This window comes from Artemia sp. Qi Xiang Cuo, chromosome 4 (assembly GCF_049724085.1).
Source record: "Artemia sp. Qi Xiang Cuo chromosome 4, ASM4972408v1, whole genome shotgun sequence".
Taxonomy (NCBI): domain Eukaryota; kingdom Metazoa; phylum Arthropoda; class Branchiopoda; order Anostraca; family Artemiidae; genus Artemia; species Artemia sp. Qi Xiang Cuo.
Genome location: NC_142797.1, coordinates 85,151,961 through 85,178,922, shown reverse-complemented (window position 1 = coordinate 85,178,922; position 26,962 = coordinate 85,151,961). Strand labels below are relative to the sequence as shown.

Sequence of the window (26,962 nt, the reverse complement as noted above, 5' to 3'; positions counted from 1 at the left end):
GGGAAAATACAAGGTGTAGGGGGGGGTATCCACCCTCCAATAAATTTCAATCTTAAAAAGGGTACTAGAACTTCTGATTACCAATCCTATGAGCCCCATCCGAAATTTATACGACCACCTTTTCTATACAAACCTCATATGGCCCCAGTGCATAACTTACAACCCTTGCCCCCAGGGCGGGAGGGGGGGTTGTAATACTCCAAAACATAAATTACAGATCTTTTAACTACGCTGAACAGAATGGCTATCTCAAAATTTTGATTGGATGTGTTTGGGGAAATGATGGGCGTGTGACGGGGAGTTAATTCCCCTCCAATCACTTTTGATGATCATTAAGAGGGGCACTAGTCCCTTCAATTCCCAATCGAACGAGGCTTTTTAGAAGTTCCTACGACATCAAATGCCCTCCGATCACTCTGAATCTTATTAAGGGTAGTAGACCTTCTGATTACCAATCCATTGAGCCCCTTCCGAAGTTTATACGATCACCCGTTCTATATAAACCTTATATGTCCACAGGAAATAACTTACAACCCTTACCATGAGGGTTTTGGGGGAGTTGTCATCTTCAAAGACATGATTTCCAGTCCTTTCAACTACTTTGAACAAAGTGGCTATCTCAATATTTTGATTGGATGTGTTTGGAAAATGGTAGGTGTGGGAGGGGTGTTAGTTGCTCTCCGATCACCTACGATTAGTATAAAGGGCACTAGCCCTTTCAATTTCCAATCGAATGAGCCCTTTTTGAAGTTTCTAAGACATTTTCTATAAAAACCCTATAAGCCCCAAGGGCATAACTTACAACCCTTATGCGGGGGTTGTCATCCTCAAAGACCTCATTTCTAAAACGTTCAACACGTTGAACAAAATGGCTATCTCAAAATTTTGATTGGATTTGTTTGGAGAAATGGTGGGCATGAGAGGGGGGTTAATTGCCCTCCAATAACTTTCGATTATTAAAAAAGGGCCCTAGCCGTTTCAACTTCCAATCGAATGAGCCGTTTTTGAAGTTTTTACGGCAACACTTTCTATAAAAAACCTTACATGCCCCCAGAGCATAACTTACAATCTTTGCCCTGAGGGCTGTGGGGGAGTGTCATCCTCAAAGACATACTTTCCGGATCTTTCAACTACATTGAGAAAAATTGGTATCTCAAAATTTTGATTGAATGTGTTTAGGCATATGGTGGGCGTGGAAGGGGTGTTAGTTGCCTTTTAATCACTTTCGACTATTAAAAAGGGCACTAGCCCTTCCAATTTCTAATCGAATGAGCCCTTTTCGAAGTTTCTACGAAAGCTCCTTAGATACGAAGTGCCCTGGTCTAACAAAAAAAAAAAAAAAAAAAAAAAAAAAAAAAAAAAAAAAAAAATGTCGTGTTAGGAAAAGAAACAGTCAACTCAAGCGGTCTGCACCACAATTTTATTTGAAAGGAGAATATATATCACAAGGCCAAAATATTGCAAAGAAAAATCACAAAATAATACGTTTCAATCTCCACAGACAAACATCAAGCTCCCAGTTGTTTATACAGCTCTGGGACGTAGTCATCATATTGAGCTTGAAAGAAGTTCCCAGCGATCGGTTGATTGAGGTTGTACTTTTTGGCGAATTTGCGAATTGCAAATTTTCCTCGATTATCCCCAGACCTTAAAAGAAACAAGTTTATTGACAAAGAAAAACAAACTTAGCCATAATAAAGAATCTCTTGATTAAGCACAAGGTGATTCACGAGAGAGCCAACGGAGGAGGGCGGGATATGTGGAGGATGTTCGTCCTCGTGACTCACAGGGATTAATGTTTCACAAACGATTCCTGTCAACAATTGGCTAAACATACTATTACTAACAATCAACTGCAGCACTGAGCCACCTGAGAGACCAACATAGCTTCACACGCTCCTTTTCGACTTCTATCTATTCAAAGCTACACTCTTTGGCCCCTTTACCGCAAAGTTCCAATTTCCTTTAACTCCTTCCTTTCTACCTCTTCCAGCCCATTCTATAACGATCTGCTTCTCGTTTTGCCTCCACATGGTCGGCCAAAATACACACTCTTTGACAATGTTATCCTTCATTCCTAAAATGTATCCTAGTCGTCCTAACCTTTCTTTCATCATAGTCCTAGAAAATAAGATCCAGCAGCATTTTCTGTGCAGCTTACTGTTTAATGTACCGTCGGTCAAACGAGTGCCTAAAACTACCCTTGGACAATTTCTCTAGGAAAGATTTAACAGATATTCTTCCAATATTCGAATCTTAGTTCACAGACCTACATTCTTATTCTCCTGAACTTTTACAACTGGGAAAAGACACCATGCCTTGGCTATTCTACTCTTTGCATCTTCACTGAATCAACCATCTTTACTACACAGGAAAGTGAAGCTATCTACTTTATCAATTTTCTCTTTACTTAAAATTACCCTTTTACCCTCGTTTATCCCCAGTCTAAGAGTTAGCCTTCGTAGCATTCATTTTCAAACATATTTTTGCACATTGAATCCTCAAAAACTCCAAAAATTCAGTCTTTTTAGTAACACTTCTATCGAGGACACTCAAATCATCTGCATAATGCAAGTCTAGGAGACTTTTATCTTTCCATTTGGTATCCTGTTCTCCTATAGCCTTTGTTACGTTTCTTAGGAAAAAGTTCATCAAAATAATCCCCACAAGCAGGGATAGGACACACGCCTGCTAACTCCTGATTCAACACGGAACCAACTAAGAACCACACTTCCTACCTCACACGTAGCAATAGTATTTTTGTATATAAATATAAAATAAGTCCAAAAAGTAATAAACTAATTCAAAAATGCCTAGATATAGGACGTGCTGGAAATTAGGTACACATTTAACGAAGTACTGTTTTTGGACGCTGATGTTTCGAATATAGCCTCATATTTTTACGGAGTTAGTTCAAAACCTTTAAATATCGACTTAGGTAGAAACCAAACACCCTTGGCAAAATTTGTACTTACTGTTTTTTATTTTGCAAAACTCGTATTATAATCTTAAGTTTTTTAGAAAAGATTCCAATGTGATCCTAAGATGAAAAAGATGCGACATGAAAACTTGTACCAAATTTGAAAATGGGCTTGGATCCTTGTACGGTTCAAATTTTAACAAGCAGTGACATGTCCATCATTCTATAAAAATGTATATACAAAGCCTCTTTTGAAATAGGCTATTTGCATAATTTTGTGCCGTTCACATTACCTTGGCCGTTCTGTTTAAACTGGATATCTTGAGATTTTGATCCAGTGCCATATAAGGCTGCAGGGGGGCTTGAAGACACAAAGGCCAGTTCGGTTGCTGCTCAATCTGTTCCTTTACTATATCTATAAGGGCAATAGGTCTCCCAATTTGTGAATTAAATTTATTTATGACCCGTTGTAAGCACAATAACAAAAGGAGTATAAGAGAAGAAAAAGAAAAGAGAAGGACAGAAAATGACAATTAAAACAAATTAAGGAATACCTTGGGTGTCCATTGATTCCTGGCCCAAGGTGTGACGTCAAGGAGATATTTAGCACACCAGTAATAAATTCGTCGGAGTTGTTTTATTTCCATTGGCAAGAATGTACGACAAAAAGGTGCAAGGTACAAAAGAAGGAAGCGCATAGGAGTTATATAATTTAGCTAGTAGCCGGTGATTAAAACGAAGTCTATTAGATACTACGCTGCCGTAGGCACTGAACGTCCGGGGCTGGAGATGACGGATGAGGAGCTCAATTTATGGAAAATTGATTCTAAAAATGACACGTGGACGATCACAGGGATTCAGCTATGGGAGTGGGGGGGGGCTAAAATTAAGAACCTCACTCAGTGAGAAGGGAATCATTCACTTACTTTTGTGTAGTATTCTACATTATTTGACGAAATTGTCGTGTAGTCCCAGCACAGCAGTACTTTTAATTTCTGAACAATTAAAAAAAAAGAAATGAAATAAACGATTAGAGTTCCAAGAATTCCTAGTTTCTCAAAAATTCCTATAAAAAAACTTTTTGATACAACAAGTTTTTGTTGCGAACGAAAAAGGTTAGCCCTTTATATGGCACTATAGGTTATCACCACATTAAAAGCTGTCAATGGAAACTAGATCATGCGATGTGTTTTTGGAAAGAATACAACTTCCATATTATATTAATTTAAAAATTTAATAGATGGATGTATTGATATTGAAAGCATAGACGAATTTATTTTGGAATCTCCCCTAAAGAAACGCCCGATTACATAGAATAGTTTACCAAGTAGCTCACAAGGTAGAAAAGAAAACAACTGTATCAGCTCAGAAGGCGTTAGGCTGCACGCCATACATTCCAAAAGAGAACGAACTGTCTTGAAATCCGTTTTGGGCTTTTCAACCACTATTAAGGACCACTCATTTGCATTCTGGCATTGGCGTTAATTGCGGAGGGGAGGGGGCATGGCTTCTAGATATTGAAAATATCCCCACAACAAGTTACCTACTCCCTGTTATTTTGGTGGCACGTTTGCTCCATGTCATTCTTTTTTTTTCGTCTTTTCATTCTAAAAGTTCCTGCCCTCTATTTCGTGAATTGCCGCTACTGTTTACTGTGTGTCAAAGAGACAGCAAAGACAATCATTGTCTTAAAAGCTTCATTTCGCAATAATTGCTGTGAGGGACAAAAAGGGGCATAGAAGTGTCTTGAAAAGTATGAGAGTAGTAAATACCTCAGGGTATTAGACCAGAGAGTCAAACCTCCTTCAAGGACCAGGTTGTAATCGTTTTTTAGAATGCCATAACATCTTTCAATTGATGCAACCAATAATTTGAAACCCATACAGTTGGAATGTGATGTAAGTGTAAAGAAAGACTAAAATTCTGCGAGAAGTGGCGTTTCAGAAGTTTTTAGCAGTGAGATCGCTAGCGAGTCGAGCATAGTCAGTTCGAGTTTTTAGTATTAATAGAGATGTATAGCTACCTGTTTGTCAATCGTGGTTCATCTACACTTATTTTTTCCGTTTGCTTAAAAGCAAGGAGGACGTATCTGTGGAGTCCAGTGCCTTGGGGAGGTCCTGACCCAACATACTCTGAGAGGACTTCGCCCTTGCTAATGTCTTGTCCAGGAATATTAACAACCAGCCAATGGTGCCATTCTCTAAACTTTGGCTCTTTTCGGCTTGGTGCATCTGGGTCTGGAAAAAAACAACCCATTAATCTACAGTGTAAATGATCATTATCTATATATAGTTGGCTGTGTTGATAAGAAAACCCACTTACGAGAAGCTCTTTTATTTCTGAATATCAATAAACCAAAGGTGTAATAACAAAAATATCAAGCGGTTTCGATTCCAGTGATGATTTTTGTTTTAGAATATATTTCTTTTTCAGTAAAAGTTGTATATGTGAGGAAAAATTATGAGGAAAAAAATTAGACTGTGGTATGCGTGCTGGTGGATGAATAGTTAAATTAAAGATGAAGTGGGGATCCTTCCCCCATATTTTTAGTAAGTTTATCTTTTTTGCTTCATGGCTGGGGAATCGATTGGAAACGTAGGCTACACTACATTTATTTCGGAATGGGCGAGGGGTTGGGGCAAGGCAGCTTTGAATATGTGTTAGGAAGGGGAAAAATTTTACATCAATCCTCACAAAAGAGTATACACCACCGTTTTTTTTGTGCCTGTCTTCCAAGACTCTCCGGCTAGCAGGAAAATAATACAGAAGAGAAGAGGGGTAAGACAGAGGAAGTGGAGAGAGAAAAAAGGATTATTGGAGCCAAAATTTTAAAGATTAAAAAAAGTGAGTAGATGTAAAAGAAAGAGAGACAGCAAATTATAGACAGAAAAAAGTAATAAGTACTGTAAATAAAAGGAGGGGGGATGACTTGCTCGAAAACGCAGAAGAAAATGCTCGAAACGCAGAAGAACAGTAATAATTTATCGATAAACCACTATTTAAACAGGAGAAGTGAAGTAACACAAAGAAAAGAAAAACATAAAAAATAAATAAATAAACATTCCCTACGACACAGCTACAAAAGCAAATACATTTGCTCAAAGACATAATTTTACAACTTCTATAAAACCTGCTTACAAGGTAGATTTCAAAATTCTTCTTGGTGAAAAGACAAGTTATAGGCTTCCAGACATTGACCAACAGTGACGCCTCACCACTACACCAACTCTGAAGAGATGCTTCATGACTGAACTATCAAGAAGGAAAGCAAGAAAATCTATCATTTCGATTTCGAATGATTTGGAGCGTCTCAAGCGATCAAGTAACATATTACTATTTTGTATCATAAGTGGAATTTGTAAGACATAGACACAAAATTACTTACCCTGACGTTTTCCTATACCCATTTTTAAAAAGTTTATAGATCCAGATGAAAAAAGTAGTGACAGCAGTGGTAACTCTGGCATATCAATAGATGAAAATTAAACTTACTTATGTGAAAAATTCAAACAGTTCATTCCATCTGAACTAAATGACTTGAGAAGTGGTCGGGAAATTTCTAAAAAAGCATCAGAGCTACTTGCATCTTGACTGAAAGAAAAATTTATCGAATGGATGCACAAGAGTTTCATTGTACACGAATCGAAAGCAGAATTGTCTTACCCATTTCACAGAGCGAAATCAACTTGTATATTGCCTGGAGTCAAGGACCTAGACCCCAAGTCTTCTGTATTTTGAGTTATTTATTATGATCCATGAGAATGAAGATTGGTTCTTGACAGTTCAAAGCATAGTCTAAAACGTGTCCTTCTCTGTATCAGAAATATTCCTGAAGAAGTTCAAATTAGACACTCAGCTAAGTTGATAGAAGCGTATGATGATATCAAGATGATCATGAAATTTCTAAAATATAATAACACAACTAGATAATTTGTACGAAAAGAATAACAATGGAAGAAGAATGGATTGTTTGTATGAAAAGAAGATGGATTCCCTTCTTCACCAGCAAAAAAAAAAAAAAAAAAATGCACAAAAGATCCATCTTTCATTTGCATGTGGGCAAATAGAGCCAAACAAAGGCACTGGGATCAAAAACACTGGCGGATTCGTAAGAAGCTTGAGACAGGAAACATGTGTCATCCATGATCTAACAGTCAGTCAGGACCAAATCGTTTTTCTATATTTTCACATTATGCTAGATATGATAGAACAGTTTTTGAAAGAATTAGACTAAGATGAAGCGTGTTTACAGATACTTGGGTATCTTGTTCTCAATCAATCAAGAAAACAACTTGAGAGGTATTTTGTGAGGTTTTCATGGAGAAGGCCCATTTTTTGCGTCAGGACTTAGTCACACAAAAAAAGAACCAGAAATTTGTTTTTATTTATTTTTATTACTTTTTTACAAGTCGGCCGAAAATTTCTGGGGGGGGGGACAAACAAAGTATCCCCCTGAATACGCCCTAGCTGTTCCTTATTCGCAGTCAAGCGGGACAGCAGCTGAAACAGGGTCAAATACCCACCAACCTGTGAGGACCCCCCCCCCCCGACTCAATTATGGCAAAAAAATTATTTTTGGACATGACTTTGGTCTTATGATACTGCATCAATTTGAATTATTCTTTGCCTTTTAATTTTAAATGTAATACCATATTTCCCCCAATAAATGATTTTTTTCACTAAAAATTTTACTCCATAAGTTACAACTCCTGTTCAAATTATTTGAGTGTTCAAATGCCATCAAAAGTAACTTTGAACACCATTTTTGGGATTATTATAGCTCTTATAATATGAACACTAACAGTTTGGGACAGTTGCCATTTGACGCAAAATGACGTAATCCCCAAACGCCAAAGATGGACCCGAGTAAATACTAGCATAAAGAAGAATAGCACAAAAATATACTTAATTTTTCACGCTTAATTTTTCAGGGAGCAGTCCTCAGTTGCCTCCTTTTTGCCCTATATCTCTGGGACATGAACCTACCCCACACGAATCTACAATATGCTGATGATCTGGTGCTATGGTCATCTGGCAACACCTTTCAGAAAGCACAGTCAAATCTACAAAAGTCACTTTTCCAGTTTGAAAAATTCTCTCAACATTCAGATTTACCCATTGCTCCCACCAAGTCAAAAATAATCGAATTCCACCGGAAGCGAAATCATGTTAATGCAAAACTATCTCTAAATAAAACAACTATTCCAGAAGATAATAATATTAATTACCTAGGTCTCATGCTTGACCAAAAACTTAATTTCCACCTCCACATTTCAAACACAATAGAAAAATGTTATAGAAAAGCAAATATACTAAAAAGACTTCTTTCCACACCCTGGGGTTGTAAGGAGAAAACCTTACTCCAGTTTTATAAATCACATATAAGACCCCATATTGACTATGGGCTCATTGTCTATGGTGCATGTGCAAAGACCCAGATGCAAAAAATTGAAACAACACAAAATGATATAATACGTCTCATATTTGGTCTTAGGAAACCCACAAGCACCAAGTTTCTGCTTATGGAGAGTGGATTAACAACAATAAGGGAGAGACGTAGCTTTCTCTTGATAAAACATCTTACAAAAATTGAATCAAATAGCTCACACACATTACATAATTGGTTAAGAAATCCAGCCATGTATAGAGGTATTGCAGATGAGTATGCCAATATTCAAAAGAAGTTCCCTGTACCAGCAAAGTCTATTGCACCTACTTTCCCCCAATCCCCTCCATGGAATTGGTCATTTCCCATAATAAATACTGAATTTTCAAAATGGAATAAAGATTTAACCCCCATTGCTTTTGTCCACAAAAAATTGGCAGAACTTAATACAATTACCTATAAAAATCACTTCCAAATATTTGTTGATCGGTCCAAAATGAATGAGAAGGTTGCAAGTGGTGTTTTCCTTCCTCACCTGAAAATTGCAATGGGCGAGAGATTATTTAATAATTTATATATATTGTCTGCTGACTTAAATGCCATAATCATGGCATTAGAACACCTTAAGAAAAACCAAACTGTGATTGAAAATTCGAATATTATTATCATATATTCCGACTCTTTATCAAGCCTTGAGTTGCTGGCCTCAGCTCCTCAATATAAGTTGGACATTGACACTTATCATTGTCTCAGTATTATTGTTAATATTGCTTCAAGTGGCATAAAAACTTACTTTCAGTACATTCCTAGCCACTCTGGCATAAGTGGTAATCATCAGGTTGATGAAATAGCAAAAATGCTACAAATGTTGACCAGCCAAGTGGGAGACCAATCCCAATTAGAGATATTTACCGATGGAGGCTATCAGATATTAATTTTAATAAGATTAATCCTATCCTTTCCCCCTTTCCCAATAAGTATCTTTCTAAAATTTATCATAGAATTCGTTCTGGAACAAATGGACTAAATTTCCTTGCATTCTCATATAAGCTTTCTAATTCAAGTGGTTCAATTCCCCTGTCCCCTCTTTGCAGGCATTCTAATATGAATAATGAAACAATTGACCTTTGCCTATTTGAATGTAATATGATGACGTCTGCACAACATACCTTGCTTTGTAAACTGTTAAAATACTTCAAACACCACAAAATCCTACTATCAACCAAGAGCCTAGCCAACTATACCTGCACACAGAGCATAGAAATCGACATCTATCATCTTATATTTGAACTCCTAGAGTCGAAAGATCTGCTGAAAGATATCTGAATATATCTAATAAATATGAGGCAATCAAGCCAGTAGCTCTGTAGCCCACAGAGTGAAGCAAAAGGAAAAGGGCTAAATAGTTATACTGAAAAGCCCGCCTGCTGTTAAATAGAAGAAGAAGAAGCTTTCTAGTTCTAGGTTACCCCTTTCTACAGTAACGTCTTTAAGTCAGAGTATGATGCAATTAGCTTTGATATTATCAAAAAAGCAATCCATATGAAAAAATTAAAAATAAAATAGATTAGAATAAAAATATTTTCACTTAGACTAAAATTTACATACAGCTTCCCAGCCCCTTTGAGGTTTGGGCCCTGGAAATGTGTCCCTTCTTCACTTCTAACTTCTTTTTTTTCCTATATAGGCCTACCCTAAATTTTGGCTTTACCCTAATTATTAAATTTTGCTAAATTACTAAATTTATCTAGATAATTACTAAATTTACCCTAATTACTACCCTAAATTACCAAATTGTGGGTTTTGACAAAAAAAAGTCATTCCATTAATTATAAACATAAATAAATAAATATTTACGTAAATAAAAAAAAACACATAGGAATAGATAAATACTAACCTGTCATACAGAGGGTGTAGAAAGAATTCAGATCAGCATCCCAATGGACAGTAGGAGGACTTTTAACCTGAGTTGGAGTCAGCTCATTTCCTTGATCAGCATTAACACCAGTATCAAAGTCAACCTTGTAAAATGTAATCATACATTATAATTTTAGTATAATATAATATGAACTCAATTAATTAAAAAAGGAAATAATTTAACAAATAAGAAAATATTAATTAATAATAAACCATAAAACTCTTCGCAAAAAATCGAAAAATATTCAGTCAATGGAATTATAACCTTAACCATTAATTTATTCTGGAAACAAAAATATTCAATGGATATCCAGGCTGGATTTCTCATGTTGCATCCCCCCCCCCTAATGGACAGCATAAGAAGTTAGTTAAACACTGCTCTCTTCAAGACTGATCCAAGTTTCCTCAGCGGCATAGCAGTCAGGGTCATACACATGGAGATGGTTTTAACCACTTTGATCCCCCCCCCCCAAAAAAAAAGTCTTACTCGTAAATTCGTCATAAAAATGCAGGGAAAAAATATTTATCCTGCTCATTAAGGGGAATTCATCACGCAGGTAAAAAAAATCAATGAGAAGTAAACCTCTCCCTATTCAAATAGCGACGAAGACCACACTGTCTTTCCATCATAAACAAATAAGTAGAACAACAGGGAAATTTTTATACAAGGCGTTCCACTGTCTTGTATAAAAATTTCCCTGTTGTTCTACTTATTTGTTTACTCTCCCTAATCCTTCTTTTGGCGCCCCCCCCCCCAATCCCCTTTTATTTTTTTGTATTAATCAAGATAGTTCATTAGGAGACTTGACATTTAACATTCAGTAGAATTTTGGATTTTTCCCCTAGGGTTTTTCAAGAACCCCTCCTTTCCTCAACCAGTTAAGGAAGTTAGGATAATACCTTTATTCACTTTTGTTGAAATTAATTTGCTGGTCATCTTTTTTATTGATTTGTTTCTCTATCTTTATCACACTTTGTTGTGCAAACCTTGCATAAACTAATAACATGCATGTATTAAAGATTTTCCCTCAGAAAGCGCCAAGATTTAGGATGATGCTTTAACAAAAATGCAAAGTATGTGGAACATGCGTGATATTGTAGGAAACATGGCAGAAATCTTAAGATTCTGGATGTCACAGACCAAAAAATACTTTTCCCCTTTCTACATCCCTGATTAGCTATCATGGTAAGCCAATCTAAATTTTGGTATATTGCCAAAAAGAATAAAAAGCAACTGTTGTGCTTTTATATAATAAAAATAACTGAAAAACTGTTCTTTCTTGTTTTTGATAAAGCACAGAAAAACAGAAATTAGTTTCCGCTTTTTCACTATTTCTTTCCCTTTCTATTTTTTATTAACAGTTTTTCTGTTTCTGTTTTCACCAAAAGCAGGAATGTTATCAACCTACTAATCTGTCCTTATTTTTCTTTCTGTTTCATAATAACCAAATCTCCTTTTTTGAGCATTTTAGTTGCTTTTGCAATATGTTGGGATTGATTAGCTATTGATGTTCCTGAGGTTTAAATTCCTGAGGCAATTTTAGGCTCTAGACATAGTCGAGAGTTATTCCGAGCAACTCAAATCAAAATTCAAATGTATTCCCTGTCAGTACCCCTCCAAAGTGAATTAATCCCTGCATTGCTGTAAAGGAAAAAAACAACAATTTTATTTTATTTTTACATTCAGAACAGAGCATGTTCCTGCACTAGGGTGTTTCTAAGATCCTAAAATATAGTTGTTAATAAAGCTTTTGCTAATAATTATGTTTGCAAAGGCCAACAAACAACTATTACTAAAAATAGTTAATAAAATTCTTTAACAACTGAAAACATTCTAAGAGAAAAAACTGAAGAATAAAAATAAAAGTGCAAATATCTTCATTTAGGGTTTATGCAGCCTGTGCATAACATATCAGGTTGGAACAAGTTGACAGTTGTATTGTGAACCAAAAGAATTATTCTCCACACTATAATCAAATTACAGTCGCATTGGTCTTGAATTTAACCCACAGAAGTCGGATATTCTTCTGTTCAACTGGCGCCAAGAAGAGGTCTCGTCTCTGAGGCTGGGAGAACTGTCTGTAGCCCCTGTCTCGAAAATTATTTACCTTGGTTTATCAATTCGAAGGGATCTAAAAACTAGCCACTCCCTTCTTATTGGTCATCTCAGTAGACGCCTGACTTTTGCTTACAGTAGAGTAGTCTCATCTAAAATTCGTTTCAACCGTTTAATTCTGGCTCGACTTTATAATGCAGTGTCCCTTCCCCATTTCCTGTATATAAGCCCGTTTTGGAGAATTTTTCCTGAGCCAGAGAAAAGAAAGCTCAGATCCACGTTTTTTAAGTATGCGAAGTTCTTGTTGCGGCTCCCGCCGTGGACAAGAAATTCGCGCCTTGTTAAAAATTTTAAAATTGCGGACCCAACGGTAGCTATAATTGAACAAATTAAACGGTACAACGAGAAAGTCTCTTCCCACCCTTGGTACCGTTTGCTAAGGCAGTAACTCCCTGTCCATTTAATTTTATTTGCATATCTCTTGTCATATTTAGTCTTTCTACCGTCTCGTATCATATTTAGACTAGTTGTTTGAGTCCGTTGATTATGAATTGAAGTTATCAAGTATTTTGCTGTAGGTTAGGTTAGTTGAATTGAAGTTATCAATCATATTGCTTATGTTTCTTCAGTACTTGGGAGTTTAAAAAGTAAAATTTTTTACGTACCTGCAGTGCAGTGTATAATTGAGTTTTTGTTTCTCGTCTTTGTAATTTGTTCGATTATGTGTAATGTGTTGTAATTTGTTTTTTGTGTGTGTTTTTTCTTTTTTAGTGATACTCCGTCTTTTGTACCTTTTTTGACGAGTAATAAATAAATAAATAAAAATAAAAAACAATGTCCTAGTTATGTCTAGCTATGATGCAAATTGGACTTTTTCTTACAGAATGGTCAAACTTACGTTAAAAAAAAGAAATTATTTCCAATTTTTATATATTTTCGTGCCTTTTGAGTGTAATGTTTTACCCGAAATAAAATAACTATTAGAAGCAAGTGGGACTGTGGAAACAGCTCTATACATAAATATTTATTTCGTACCTTCATGACAGCTGGAGGCGCAATATCAATAACATCTGGAACAACATGATGCTTTGCAAAACTTTCAGCCATTGCTTTGGAACTGTAAAAGAGACAACCTGAAAAGACAAAGATTAAAATAAAATTACACATAAGAGTACTTATTTATTTATAACCCACAAATGAACATTACACCCACAAATGAACACCACAGAGTACCACAGCAAAAAAAAAAAGAAAAAGAAAAAACTAATACAGCAATATCATAACCAACATATATAACACAACAAAAATGTCATTATGATACTAAGAACAAAAATAATTTAACCAGTATCACAGTGAAAAAAGCTGACTAGAGGGTTGGTAACAAAAATAAAAAGTATTTGCAATCATAATGGATGCCACACTGACAAGGCATGAAGGGACATAGCATAAAGGGACTTGATTGATTCTTAAATTAATATAATCACAAGGACATTTCCTAATTATTATTTTAAGAAAACTTTTCGAAAAAGAAGTTTTGCAAAGAAAGTAAAGAGCCATATAAAACTTAAAACCAGCAGAAATAAAGTCCTACAATAATTCAAACTCAAAACGACAAGAAATTACTGTCAAAGAATAAATGAAACCCAAAACATAGACACTGATATAAAGGTCTTGAAACAAGTGAAAATTAAATTGAACATTCAAGCCAAACTTAAAACAAGCAAAAAATACTTCCAACACGAGTTTGGTTACTGTCCCATTCCTCCTCCGCTAACCATAAAAGTTATAAAGCCTATTGCATCATTTGCATTTTATTGAAAACTGTTTGTATTTTGAACAGTGTGCTTTGTTTTTCAAAACATCAACAACAGACTAAAAATACATTACTATAATAATCAAGATAACTAGAAAGATCTAATGAAAACAAACAATATGTAATATGTTTTGATATTAATCCCTGGAGATTCAGCAATTCAAGATTTTGTTTCACTTTGATTTTTTCTAAGCTATTAGTAGAAAAAAAGATGTGAATGGTAAAATTTGTTTTCAGTAAAGCACAAATTATGCAACTGGTTTAGAACTTTTACGGTTATGCAACGGGGAAGGGGGCAGTAGCCAAACTCTTGCTGGAAGTAATTTTTGTTCTGCTTCAACTTCTTTTTTGGAAAGTTTTATTTAAAAAATTCTATTTGTTATTGATTGTCAAGTATGTTATTGGTTAATATACCGAAAATTTCTCCAGTTTTCATGTCTTTGACTGAAGAATTAAAATATTTGGCTTTAATTTAGCAGGTTTAATTAGTGGCTTTCAATTTATTTCAACATCCCCTTCAATCTTCCCTCAAAGTTTCAACTAAAACCATTTGAATAGAATACAATTTATTTTAAAAAATTTATATCCCAGCATGGTTGCCAAATTTGAGTTTTATGTCAAAATAGCACTAGTATATATATATATATATATATATATATATATATATATATATATATATATATATATATATATATATATATATCTATTTATTTCAACATCCCCTTCAATCTTCCCTCAAAGTTTCAACTAAAACCATTTGAATAGAATACAATTTATTTTAAAAAATTTATATCCCAGCATGGTTGCCAAATTTGAGTTTTATGTCAAAATAGCACTAGTATATATATATATATATATATATATATATATATATATATATATATATATATATATCTGTCAAAAGATCTTGACCTTTATGCACAATATAATTATAATTCATTGTACAAAATACACAAATGTACAAATACATAAAAAAAAAGGCTCAAGACTCAGTTAAAAAGTAAAAAACAAATACATAACAATAAAATTAATGACATGTTAGCTGTTTCTGAGATATTGCAGATAAGTCCTTTTGACAACCAGAAGAACCATATTGTCTTTTGATAGACTTCAACTTCCCTCTTAAGATTCCCTGAGAGTTTCAACTTAATACCCTTAACTATTTCTGAGAGATATCACCTATAGCACACACCATTTTAAGAAAATGGATATGCATAATATTCAACATCCCCTTAAAGTTTTAACTAAATGCTGTTGGCTGATCCTTATATATTGCACCTAAACCCTTTTTGACAAGCAAAATACACACAGTTCTATAATGATTAATTTCAACATCCCCCTCAACATTCTCCAAAAGCTTCAACTTAATACTCTTCCCTATACCTGAGATGTTACAGACGTTGCCATTTGGCAACCGGGATATACACAGTGTCTTTTGATTTAGTTTAACATCACCTTAGCATTCCACAAAAGTTTCCACTTAATACCCATAGCCGTTCCTGAGATCAATATAGATAAACCCATGTGCACCCTTCTGACAATTTGAATGCACCTAGTGTCTTTTGATTTAATGCAACATCCCCCTCAACATTTCCTGAAATTTTAAACTTAATAGCCTCAGCCATTTGTGATGTATTGCAGATAGGCCTTTTTGACAACCTGGATGCACTATGCAATTTGACAAGCAGGATGCAGGTAAACTCTTTTGATTTAATTCAATAGTATTAGCTCATAACAGTCACAATCATAATCGCAGTAGTAGCAGCAGTACTAATAGTAGTAGTCACAAGCAGTAGCAGTAGCAGTTGCAGTCACAGCAGCAGTAACAATAGTGGTTCTGAAAGCTTCAAGTTAATACCCTTAGTCACTCCTATGATATTGCAAATATGTCATTTTGATAACCTAGATGCAAATAGTATCTTTTTACTTAGTTAACCATCCCCCTCAATAGTCCCTGAAGTTTCACCTCAATATCCTTAGCGTTTTCTGACACACCCAGGATCAAATTTTTATTCTTTTTTCAAATGATAAATTCTGTAAGTGTCCACAAGTAGATGTATTTGCAGTTGTAAGTAGTTGCAGTCACAGTTGCAAATTATTGCAGTCACAGTTGAAGTAACAATAGTAGTCGTACTGGCCCTGAAAGTATTATGTTAATAGCCTGTGCTGTTCCTAAGATACTGCAAATTTACCCTATTGCTAGCCTGGATGCAAACAGTGTCTTTTAATTTAGTTCTGCATACTCCTTAACATTCCTTGAAGTTTAACCTTAACAACCTTAGCTTTTTCAGACACACACATAATCAAGTATTCTCCTTTTTGCAATGATAAATCATGAATGTAAACAATAACCAAGTTACATAGTTTACAACCCTTGCCCCAGGGGCTCTGGGGTGCTTGGTGTCCCCAGGGGCATAGTTATTAGACTTTTTGAGTATTTTGAATAAAACATTCTTTCTTAAATTGTGATCATATTTTGTTCAATATCCCCCTCAAAATTTACAAGAACAGTAGAGAATTTTGTGTTTTGATTTTAAATTTTTGGATTTATTCAATAGCCTCTTCAAAATGTCCTTAATGCAGTTGCAAGTAATCACCACTGAAGGTGATCTTAGTCACAGTTGCAAGTAGTTGCAGTAGCAGTTACAAATAGCCCCACAGTAGCATTGGCAGTAGTAGTGGCTGTGAAAGTTTAAAGGTAATACCATTGCCCATTCCTAAGATATTGCAGAAAGGTCTTTTTGATAAACTAGGAAGCTCAGTGTCTTTCAATCTAGCTCAAATTACCCCTTATTATTCCCCGAAATTTCCCTCCAAGCCCTTGGCTTTTTCAGGCACACCCAAGATTAAATCCTCGCCCCTTTCCCAATGATAAATCTTAACTTTACAAAAAGAAAAATTATATAAATTGTGTTCCTTACCTCAGGAGCTGTGGGGACATGACATCCTCAAGGACAAGATAAGGGGACTGGTTGCCCTCTGATGATTCTTCAACATATGCCTGAACATGCCTTGAAATGATCAACTTAATACCCTTAGCTGGTCCTTAGATATTGCTGTTGCGCCCTTTTGACAGCCATACTGCATATAGTATGTTATGGTTTTGTTTGACATCCCCATCAACTTTTTCTGAAAGTTCCACCTTAATACCCTAAGCCTTTTTGGACACCCAGGATCAAGCATGCCTCCCCTTTCCCAGTACGGTAACCAACCTTATAAAAAACAATGGGCAACTTGCACAACTTACAAACCTTGTCCCAGGGCCTGTGGTGGGTTATGTGATCCCAGGAGGCAATTATTTGATGTTTGGACTATTTTGAACAACCACTTTCTAGGGCTATAATGAAAGAAAAGTTGAGGTGGCTAGGGCAAGTTGTGCAGATGAAGGATGACAGATTGCCAAACATTGTCATTTTTTGACCAACTGTCTAGGGCTAAACAGAAAGCAGGTTGTCCTCATCTGGGGTGGAAAGGCATCATAAAGAAAGATTTAAAAGAAATAAGAACTTCCTGGTAGGGTGTAAAAAGGGAGGCCTTGAAATATGAATGAAATCAGAGAAAGGTTGAAGTGGCTAGGGCAAGTTGTGCAGATGAAGGATGACAGATTGCCAAACATTGTCCTTTTCTAACCAACTGTCTAGGGCTAAACGGAAAGCAGGTTGTCCTCGTCTGAGGTGGGAGGACATCATAAAGAACGATTTAAAAGAAATGAGAACTTCCCGGGAGAGTGTAAAAAGGGAGGCCTTGAATAGATTGGGATGGAGGAGGAAGCATCTAGACTGAAACAAGCCATCAATTCTCACCTCGAAGACGAAATCCAGAGGTTGTTCGGTCAGGAGAAAGATAGAGAGGGGAGAAAACTCAACGTGGTTGCATATGGTGTACCACTGCAGCCAGGAGTAAATAATGACCAGACATTCATCAAAAGTCACCTTGCAGAGCAGTACGGGACTACGGGTGCAAACATAAGCAACGTCAGACGCTTATTAGGGCAACCATTGCCAACTGAAAGACCTGGAACCAGCAGCCAAGAACCAACCCCCTCCAATTCTCTTCTCTGTTCCAAACCTAAACTTGAAAAGATACATTCTACAAAAATCTTACGAGCTTTGCCAGGAAATCCAGTTCAGGGTGGATGCATCCCAGGAAGATGAGAGAAAAGGAAAGCCTTATCTGCTGAACTCAGATAATGTATTGAGCTAGGTGAGCCAAATTTGGCTATACACCATGGAAAAGTTGTTCAAAAAAACTTGATTTGTCTGGGTGGGAGCTACCCTCACCAGCCCGTGAACTGTTAGATACCCCAGCTACCAGCCCTGTACATAGTGTAAATAATGACCCAGAAGTATGTGTCACCAGTTAGTGCCTATGAATTTTCAGACTCATCATCCTACAAGTCCTTTGGAAATGCAAGTCTCAACCAATCAGATGATAGCAAATCCTCCAGCTCTTCCATATCCATTCTGGACAAGCTGGTCCTCAACATGAATCACTGCCATAAGGAAGTACTCAACTGAAGAAAGCAGCAAGTAAGTCAAGATTTCTCTGCTCTAATAACAAACGTTGACCAACTCCCAAACAAACATCAATGAGCTGAAATCTTGGATTTATGCAAATGATTATGATATTATACTCCTTACTGAGGTGTGTCCCAGGAATTCAACAAACCAGCTTCTAAATTCACATTTTAGCCTGCAAGGATACCATACTATATCAAACTTATCATCTAATTATTGCCACCATGGGACACTTGTACTTGTTAAATCCTCTTACACTGTTACCCCAATTGACTACTTCACCAGATGCCCCTATGCTGAAACCATTTTCTTTGATATTCCAGTTCCAGGGAATAAAGACAACCATTCTGTCAGAGTTGGATGTGCATATAGAAGACTGTCAGCACCATCACCAGAGGAAACAGATGAGAAACTAGCAGAGCTCATCTACAAGATTGCAGACACCCACCAAGGCAATCTTCTAATTGCAGGTGACTTCAACCTGCCTAAAATCACCTGGAACAACCAGTTTCCCTACATCTCATCTGGTCCTATGAGCCCAATCATTGACATTATTCATGACACAATTGTCGACCAAATTGTCGACCAGCCGACGTGTTCTAGGGAGGGACAGCAACCAAACCTTCTTGACCTGGTATTTCTCAGGAGACCAGAAACTCTCCTCTCTACCTCTTACATGACCCCAATTGGAAAGAGTGATCATGTCACCATAGACATTAGAACAACATTCCTCAATGTAACAAATCGCTACATCAAGAAGATCTTTATTAGCTATGAGAAGATTAGAATGGATCTCAACAACATCAGATGGGACAACATCTTATCTGGTTCTCTAGAACAGCAATGGCAGTGCTTCAAAGAATTACTGATAAGCAAAGCAAATCAGTACACCTCAAACAAGCTCCTCCCCAAACCAAGAACATTTCCGATAATGACGAAAGAGTTTAAGAGGGAAATCAACAATAAAAGTATATATTGGAAGAAATATAAAAAACACCACTCCCCTGAAAATAGAGAGAAATATTCCAAAAGCCAGAACAAACTTAAAAACTTGACGCAGGCCTTGCACACAAGCTTTGAATCCAAACTTGCTGATGATGCCAAGACAAACCCAAAGAAGTTTTGGCAGTATGTCTCTAGCCAAGACCACAATAGACGGTGTATCAAAAAACTGATAACAGAGCAAGGTAAAGAAACTAAAGACACTAATAAGCTTGCTGACTTACTCAACCTACAATTTGTCTCAGTTTTCATCACTGAACCAGATGGCCCTTTACCGTCCCCACCAAAATACAATGTAAAAGCCCCAATGGAGAGCACCACAGTATTGTCTACAGATGTCCTTAAACGTTTACAGATATTAGATCAGTAAATGATGCCAACAAGTTGCCAGGGCCCGTTAATATACATCCCAGACTATTAAAAGAAACTGCAGAAGTGATCGCAGAGCCCCTCACGAGAATCTTCCAGACGTCACTTATCTCTAGAGAGCTACCAGCAGACTGGAAAGTAGCCAACATAACGCCAGTATTCAAAAAAGGTGAGTGCACCAAATCTGATAATTATTGACCTATTAGCTTAACTTCAGCTGTTGTTAAGATACTTGAATTCATTGTTAATGATTCAATTCTCGAAAATTTAACCACAAAAAAGATCTTGTCGCCAAAGCAGCAAGGATGCCACTCAAGAAAACCAATCGAAATGAACCTGTTGGAATCATACGAAGAAATTACAAATCTGATTGACCAAGGACATAGTTGACCTACTGCTGCTGGACTTTGCCAAGCCTTTTGACAAGGTACCACACATTTGATTGCACTCCAAATTATCTGCCTCTGGCATCAATTCAGCTGTGATAGACTGGCTAATGAATTTCCTCACCAACCGCAAGCAGAGAATCCACTTATTCGAGATGAGTGGCCAGCCAATCTTCTCCCATGAGGCCATGGTAATGAGCAGGGTACCACAGGGAACTGTACTAGGCCCAACACTTTTCTTGGTGTACATCAATGACATTTTCAATCATGTAGATAATAGTATACATTTGTTTGCTGATGATGCCAAACTGTTTGGCATTGCAAATCCACAGACCATCCAATGTGACATAGACAGGCTACAGGATTGGACTCAAGACTGGCTCCTTCAATTCAATACATCAATACAGCTGTATTCTGTACCTTGGACTTAACAACCCAATGGCTACCTACTCAATTTACAATCCCATCACAAAAACAAGGGAGCATCTAGAGAAAAGAGAAGAAGAAAGGGACCTTGGTGTCATCATCAACGACAAGTTGAAGTTCCACAGCCACATTCAGCATGTTGTTTCCCGTGCAAATTCCAGTCTTGGCCTATTAAAACGGACCAATCTCAATTTTGGCATGTGCCTTGCAGGTCCTTCTTATTGGCAAGATGTAAGGCTCATCAAAAATGTTCAGAGGCAAGCAACAAAGTGCATGAAAAGCCTAAAATCAACTTCATATGAGGACTGCCTCAAGCAATTTAAGCTACCTACCCTTGTCTACAGATGCATGCATAGCAATATGATGCTGACTTACAAACTTTGAACAGAAAACTCTACCATCTTTAGCGGCAGTCATAGCACCAGCCATCACTACACAAGAGGACACTCCAAGAAGCTGCCAAAGTTAAGCTCCCGATCAAGAACCCATCAAATGTACTTCTCAAGTTGAGTCATAAACCATTGGAATCAATTGAAGGACTCAACTATCAGCGCTCCTTCCATCCAGTCATTTAAATGCCACCTTGACAAGGAGTGGGAGAAGAAGCAGTGGAGGTTCAATTGGTAGTCATCAACTCAAGAGCACTACAGGTCCAGAGGACCTTAAAGCTCTCAATCCATTTGAGATTATGCCACCTGTGACTTGTTTTTTTTAAGTTTTTGTTTCATCACAGTTGATTCAATTTACAGGTACATGGGTTGCATGGGCGTAGGCAGCATATTGTCTAGGGGGGAGTTGATAATGTGATGGAGTTTTATCAACTGCTTTTTCCAAACCATCTGCTTTTTCAGCCATATCTAATGTAAATTTGAAGGTCTAGGCAGGGGGCAGCTGCCCCCCTCCCTACGCCCATGATGGGTTGAAAAAATTGTGACACAATCTGAGAATAGATAATAAACATACAATTTGGGCTATATAGGCTATTTTCACATCAAGAGGGGGAGGGGGTTGGGGGAAAAGTATAGCAAGGCTGTATGTAAGGTGTGTTGACTAAAATTATTCTGCACATTATTAAGTAATTTCTTAGACCACACTGCTTTTCCATTAAAAACAAAAAAAAAAATTTTTTAAAAACGAAAAACGGGTTTTAATTTTCTAACAAGCAGGGAACTACAAAACAATTAATTATGCACAAAAGCTCCGAATATTTCGGCCTCACATCCGGAGCCTTTCTCAACGGAAAAAAAAAAAAAAAATAAATAAAGCAAAAAAAAAAAAAAAAATTAAATTAAATTAAAAAAAAAAAAACTAAAAAAAAAAATAGAACAAAAAGCAAAAACAAAAGAAAAATATAAATAAATAAGAAAAAAAATAACAAATTAATTAAAAACTTCCATGCACTGAATGTCTTTCAACTGGCCTCCTCTCAGTATATAAATGGAAATATATTAAATAAACACTTCCATGTACTGAATGTCTATATTGATTCTACTCGCCTCCTCCCAGTATATAAATTGAAATCTATCAAAAATGAAGAATATATTTATACTTAGACCAAAACAATAAAAGGTCAACTAACCCTTAATTAAATTTCACAAGTTCATCAACCATTTTATGAATTATAAATTGAATGGATTCGTTTTGTTGCAAGCTTAGCTGCAGTTCGTTTACTTTTCTCATCATTTAACCCATTCTGACCTTTATTCGCAAGGTCATCTTTCGTTTCAGAAATATTATTAAAATCAGTATTGGTTGAATATCTTGCCTGCATTTTAATTAAACTATTATAAATTGAATTGATCCCAAATTCCCCTTCATCTCTATTAATACTAGTACCCCCATATATTATCTTTTTATTTCTATAATTTCCCTGAAGCTTTGTAAAAGTCCTACAGACGTATCTACTATTTTTGTTTGATCAAATAAAATACTGTGATGAGGAAAATTATAAAGATGTTCTGCAACTGCTGACTCAAACGTTTCTGGTGTTTTGTTTTGTTTTAGAGCGTAATCTATTGCATTCTTGTGTTGTTCTAGCCCATTTTCTAAAGTTTGTTGCGTTCTACCCACATAAAATTTTCCACAAGAACATGGAATTTTGTATACTCCCTTTTGCAAATTTCTCGGTATCTTGTCTTTCCCTTTATTTAACAACGAGCTTATATTATGTCCAGATTTAAATGCTGTATGTATATTATGTTTTTTTAATTCTCTTCTTAATTTTTTTGATAAAATTGGTAAAAAATTAAAAAAACATAATATAAATACAGCATTTAAATCTGGACATAATATAAGCTCGTTGTTAAATAAAGGGAAAGACAAGATACCGAGAAATTTGCAAAAGGGAGTATACAAAATTCCATGTTCTTGTGGAAAATTATATGTGGGTAGAACGCAACAAACTTTAGAAAATAGGCTAGAACAACACAAGAATGCAATAGATTACGCTCTAAAACAAAACAAAACACCAGAAACGTTTGAGTCAGCGGTTGCAGAACATCTTTATAATTTTCCTCATCACAGTATTTTATTTGATCAAACAAAATAGTAGATACGTCTGTAGGACTTTTACAAAGCTTCAGGGAAATTATAGAAATAAAAAAGATAATATATGGGGGTACTAGCATCAATAGAGATAAAGGGGAATTTGGGATCAATTCAATTTATAATAGTTTAATTAAAATGCAGGCAAGATATTCAACCAATACTGATTTTAATAATATTTCTGAAACGAAAGATGACCTTGCGAATAAAGGTCAGAATGGGTTAAATGATGAGAAAAGTAAACGAACTGCAGCTAAGCTTGCAACAAAACGAATCCATTCAATTTATAATTCATAAAATGGTTGATGAACTTGTGAAATTTAATTAAGGGTTATGGACGGGGGGTTAGTTGACCTTTTATTGTTTTGGTCTAAGAATAAATATATTATTAAAATTTGATAGTTTTCAATTTATATAATTGGAGTATTAGATTATAATAAATATATAAATTAAGATAATGTAATATTTTATTTAATAAATTAAAAAATAAATTATTATATTATTAAATATTAAATACATTAAGTTAATTTAATTGTTTAATTAATATTTGATTTTTTTTATTATTTATTTATATTTTTCTTTCTTTTTTTCTTTTTTTTCTCTTTTTGTTTTTATTATTTTTTATTGTAATGTAATTTAAGTTGTTTTTTTTTTTTTGCTTTATTTATTTATTTATTTATTTTTTTTTCCGTTTAGAAAGGATACCGGATTTGGGGCCGAAAAATTCGGAGCTTTTGTGCATAATTAATTGTTTTGTAGTTCACTGCTTGTTAGAAAATTAAAACCCGTTTTTCGTGTTTAAAAAATTTTTGTTTTTGTTTTCACATTATTAAGTCAAATTTGTTTTCTTATCTCCTTTATGTTGTCTTATCTCCTTTATGTGTTTTCTTTATCTATGGAAATACTACCCCAACCCCTCTTCAAGATAGCCAAGCAAGAAATAGCTAAACTAGAATTGGTAAAATTCTACTTTAGTTGCTTTTGGCTATCTTGGAAAGGGGTTGGGTTAGGAAAATGAAACTTTCAGGGATGGGTCTACAGGCTAAGGTATGTCCTAGGAAGGTATTTTGAAGTACCTACCTCCACTCCTTCCCCCCTCTATATAATGGTAAATTTACTGCACATTACTAGTTGTTTTAGCTCACATTTCATCCTATATTACTATCATAATTATAAATCACTGCTTACCTTACACAACTTCAGCTGTTAACCTTGTTCATTAAAATATATTCCAAAATCCTATTTTCATTTAATGATCCATTTAACTTATTTACTATATAGCTGACATTGCTTATCAAACCTTTTGTTATGTCACAACTTTGCTTATCATAACCCCTTTAACAGTAGCAAGCAGGTGCCATGGGGTAGAAGGCAACTCTGTGTTGATAAGCCATTTAAACTTTATTTATTAGTGAAAGGATTTGACAAGAGATAGACCAGTAAAAAAATCCAAATTGTTTTTAGAGGACAAATTATGTTATGAGAAGATGTTTTTATTTTTATAGGTCCGTGCACTCATGAAGGGAAGAGGTTTTTAAAATCCCCTTTCCCCCCAAACTCAAAATTTTCTAAAATTCTACTTTAGAAGCTTTTTAAATATTTCTAAAGCACTAATTGATAGAGGGCTATAAACATCAGAATTGACTTTAGAAGACAACTTATGTCATGGGAAGATGTTTTTGAAATCCCTCCTTCCCCCCAAACTCAAAAATGTCTAAAATTCTACTTAAGAAGCTTTTTAAATATTTCTAAAACACTAATAGATAAAGCACTACAAATATCAGAATTGACTTCAGATGACAAATTATGTTATGGGAAGATGTTTTTGAAATCCCTCTTCCCCCAAAACTCAAAATTGTACTTAAGAAGCTTTTTTAAATATTTCTGAAGCGCTAAGACATAGAGTACTACAAACATCAGAATCAATTTTAGAGGAAAAATTATGTTATGGGAAGATGTTCTTGAAATCTCCCTTCCCCCAAAACCCAAAATTTTCCAAAATTCACCTTCAGAAGCTTTTTTAAATATTTGTAAAGTGCTAAGACATGGAGTGCTACAAACATCAGAATCAACTTTAGAGGACAATTTATGTCATGGGAAGATGTTTTTGAAATCCCCCTTTGCCCCATACTACAAAATTTTCCAAAATTCTACTTTAGATGCTTTTTTAAATATTTCTAAAGCGCTAAGACATAGAGCGCTACAAACATTGGAATCGACTTTAGAGGACAAGTTATGTCATGGGGAGATGTTTTTGAAATCCCCCGTCCCCCCCAACGCAAAATTTTCTAAAATTATAATCTAGAAGCTTTTTAAATATTTCCAAAGCACTCACAGATAGCGCGCTAAAAACATCAGACTCAACTTTAGAGGCCAAATTAATTCTACAATTAATTCTGACTTTAGAGAACAATTTATGTCATGGGAAGATGTTTTTGAAATCCCCCTTTGCCCCATACTACAAAATTTTCCAAAATTCTACTTTAGATGCTTTTTTAAATATTTCTAAAGCGCTAAGACATAGAGCGCTACAAACATTGGAATCGACTTTAGAGGACAAGTTATGTCATGGGGAGATCTTTTTGAAATCCCCCGTCCCCCCCCACGCAAAATTTTCTAAAAATATAATCTAGAATCTTTTTAAATATTTACAAAGCACTAACATATAGCGCGCTAAAAACATCAGAATCAACTTTAGAGGCCAAACTAATTCTACAATAATTCCCCCTTCCCCCCAAACTCAAATTCTTTTTTTAAATCCCCCTTCCCCCCAAACTCCAAATTTCCCAAAAATTCACTTTAGCAGCTTTTTTAATATTTATAAAGTACTATGACTTGGAGCACTACAAACATCAAAATCGACTTTAGAGGACAAGTTATGTCATGGGAAGATGTTTTTGAAGTCCCCCTTCCCCCCAAACTGTTAAAGGGGTTATGATAAGCAAAGCTGTGACATCACAAACGGGTTTGATAAGCAATGTCAGCTATATAGTAAACAAGTTAAATGGATTGTTAAATGAAAATAAGCATACCATTTTGTTTTTAGGCTTAGCATTCCAGCATTAAACCTAATTTATCTTACTTCTACCTTTTCTTTTAATGTGATTAAATGCAATCAATTATCAAACATTTACATACTCACTGTTTTTGTTAGGCAACCACTTTGAAAGCTGAGAAGTTCCCAAAGAATTTTTTCCTGGGATAACTGACAAATTTCTGATGGTATTTACATGAATTAATACCCTCCACCGACCATTATTTGCATTAGAGGGAACGAAACATCGTTTACTTAGTAACCCCACGGTCCGAGTCAGGTTTAAGACATTCCCTGTCGAAACCATCCCAAGAAAAATAAAAAAATTCAAATACTTGCTTCTGCCAAATTTAATGATGCTGATGAAATTACCAATTAATATAAACTGCCATCTATTAGTTTCCAAAACTTCAGCTTATCAGGAATTGTTACTACAAACTTTGTCCAACAAACTTGTAATCAAGGAGGCACACTTGTGCCTCTTTAAAGAGGCGACCCCCCACAATGTTAAGTGATTTCCGGTCCTAGCGGTCACAGAGAGACGGCGGTGATCGCATTTTGTAGCCTAAGCTCAAACTGAGATTTCAACCCC

The 26,962-nt window shown here is 35.5% G+C and overlaps 1 protein-coding gene across 2 annotated transcripts; it reads right to left on the bottom strand.

Moving 5' to 3' along the window:
• Positions 1-1,406: 1,406 nt before the first annotated feature.
• Positions 1,407-26,707, bottom strand: LOC148953553 (protein D2-like). Of its 2 annotated transcripts, none has more exons than XM_089088597.1 (5): positions 26,479-26,707; positions 13,315-13,412; positions 10,204-10,327; positions 4,944-5,157; positions 1,407-1,647 (listed from the first exon to the last, which is right to left on the bottom strand). In XM_089088597.1, exons 1-5 carry the CDS (start codon positions 26,675-26,677, stop codon positions 1,509-1,511), a joined length of 774 nt encoding a protein of 257 aa, XP_088944723.1. In that variant the 5' UTR covers positions 26,678-26,707; the 3' UTR covers positions 1,407-1,508. The 2 variants fall into 2 exon arrangements, with proteins under 2 accessions (XP_088944723.1, XP_088944724.1); XM_089088598.1 differs by having other exon boundaries at positions 26,626-26,688.
• Between the last annotated feature and the right edge of the window lie 255 nt (positions 26,708-26,962).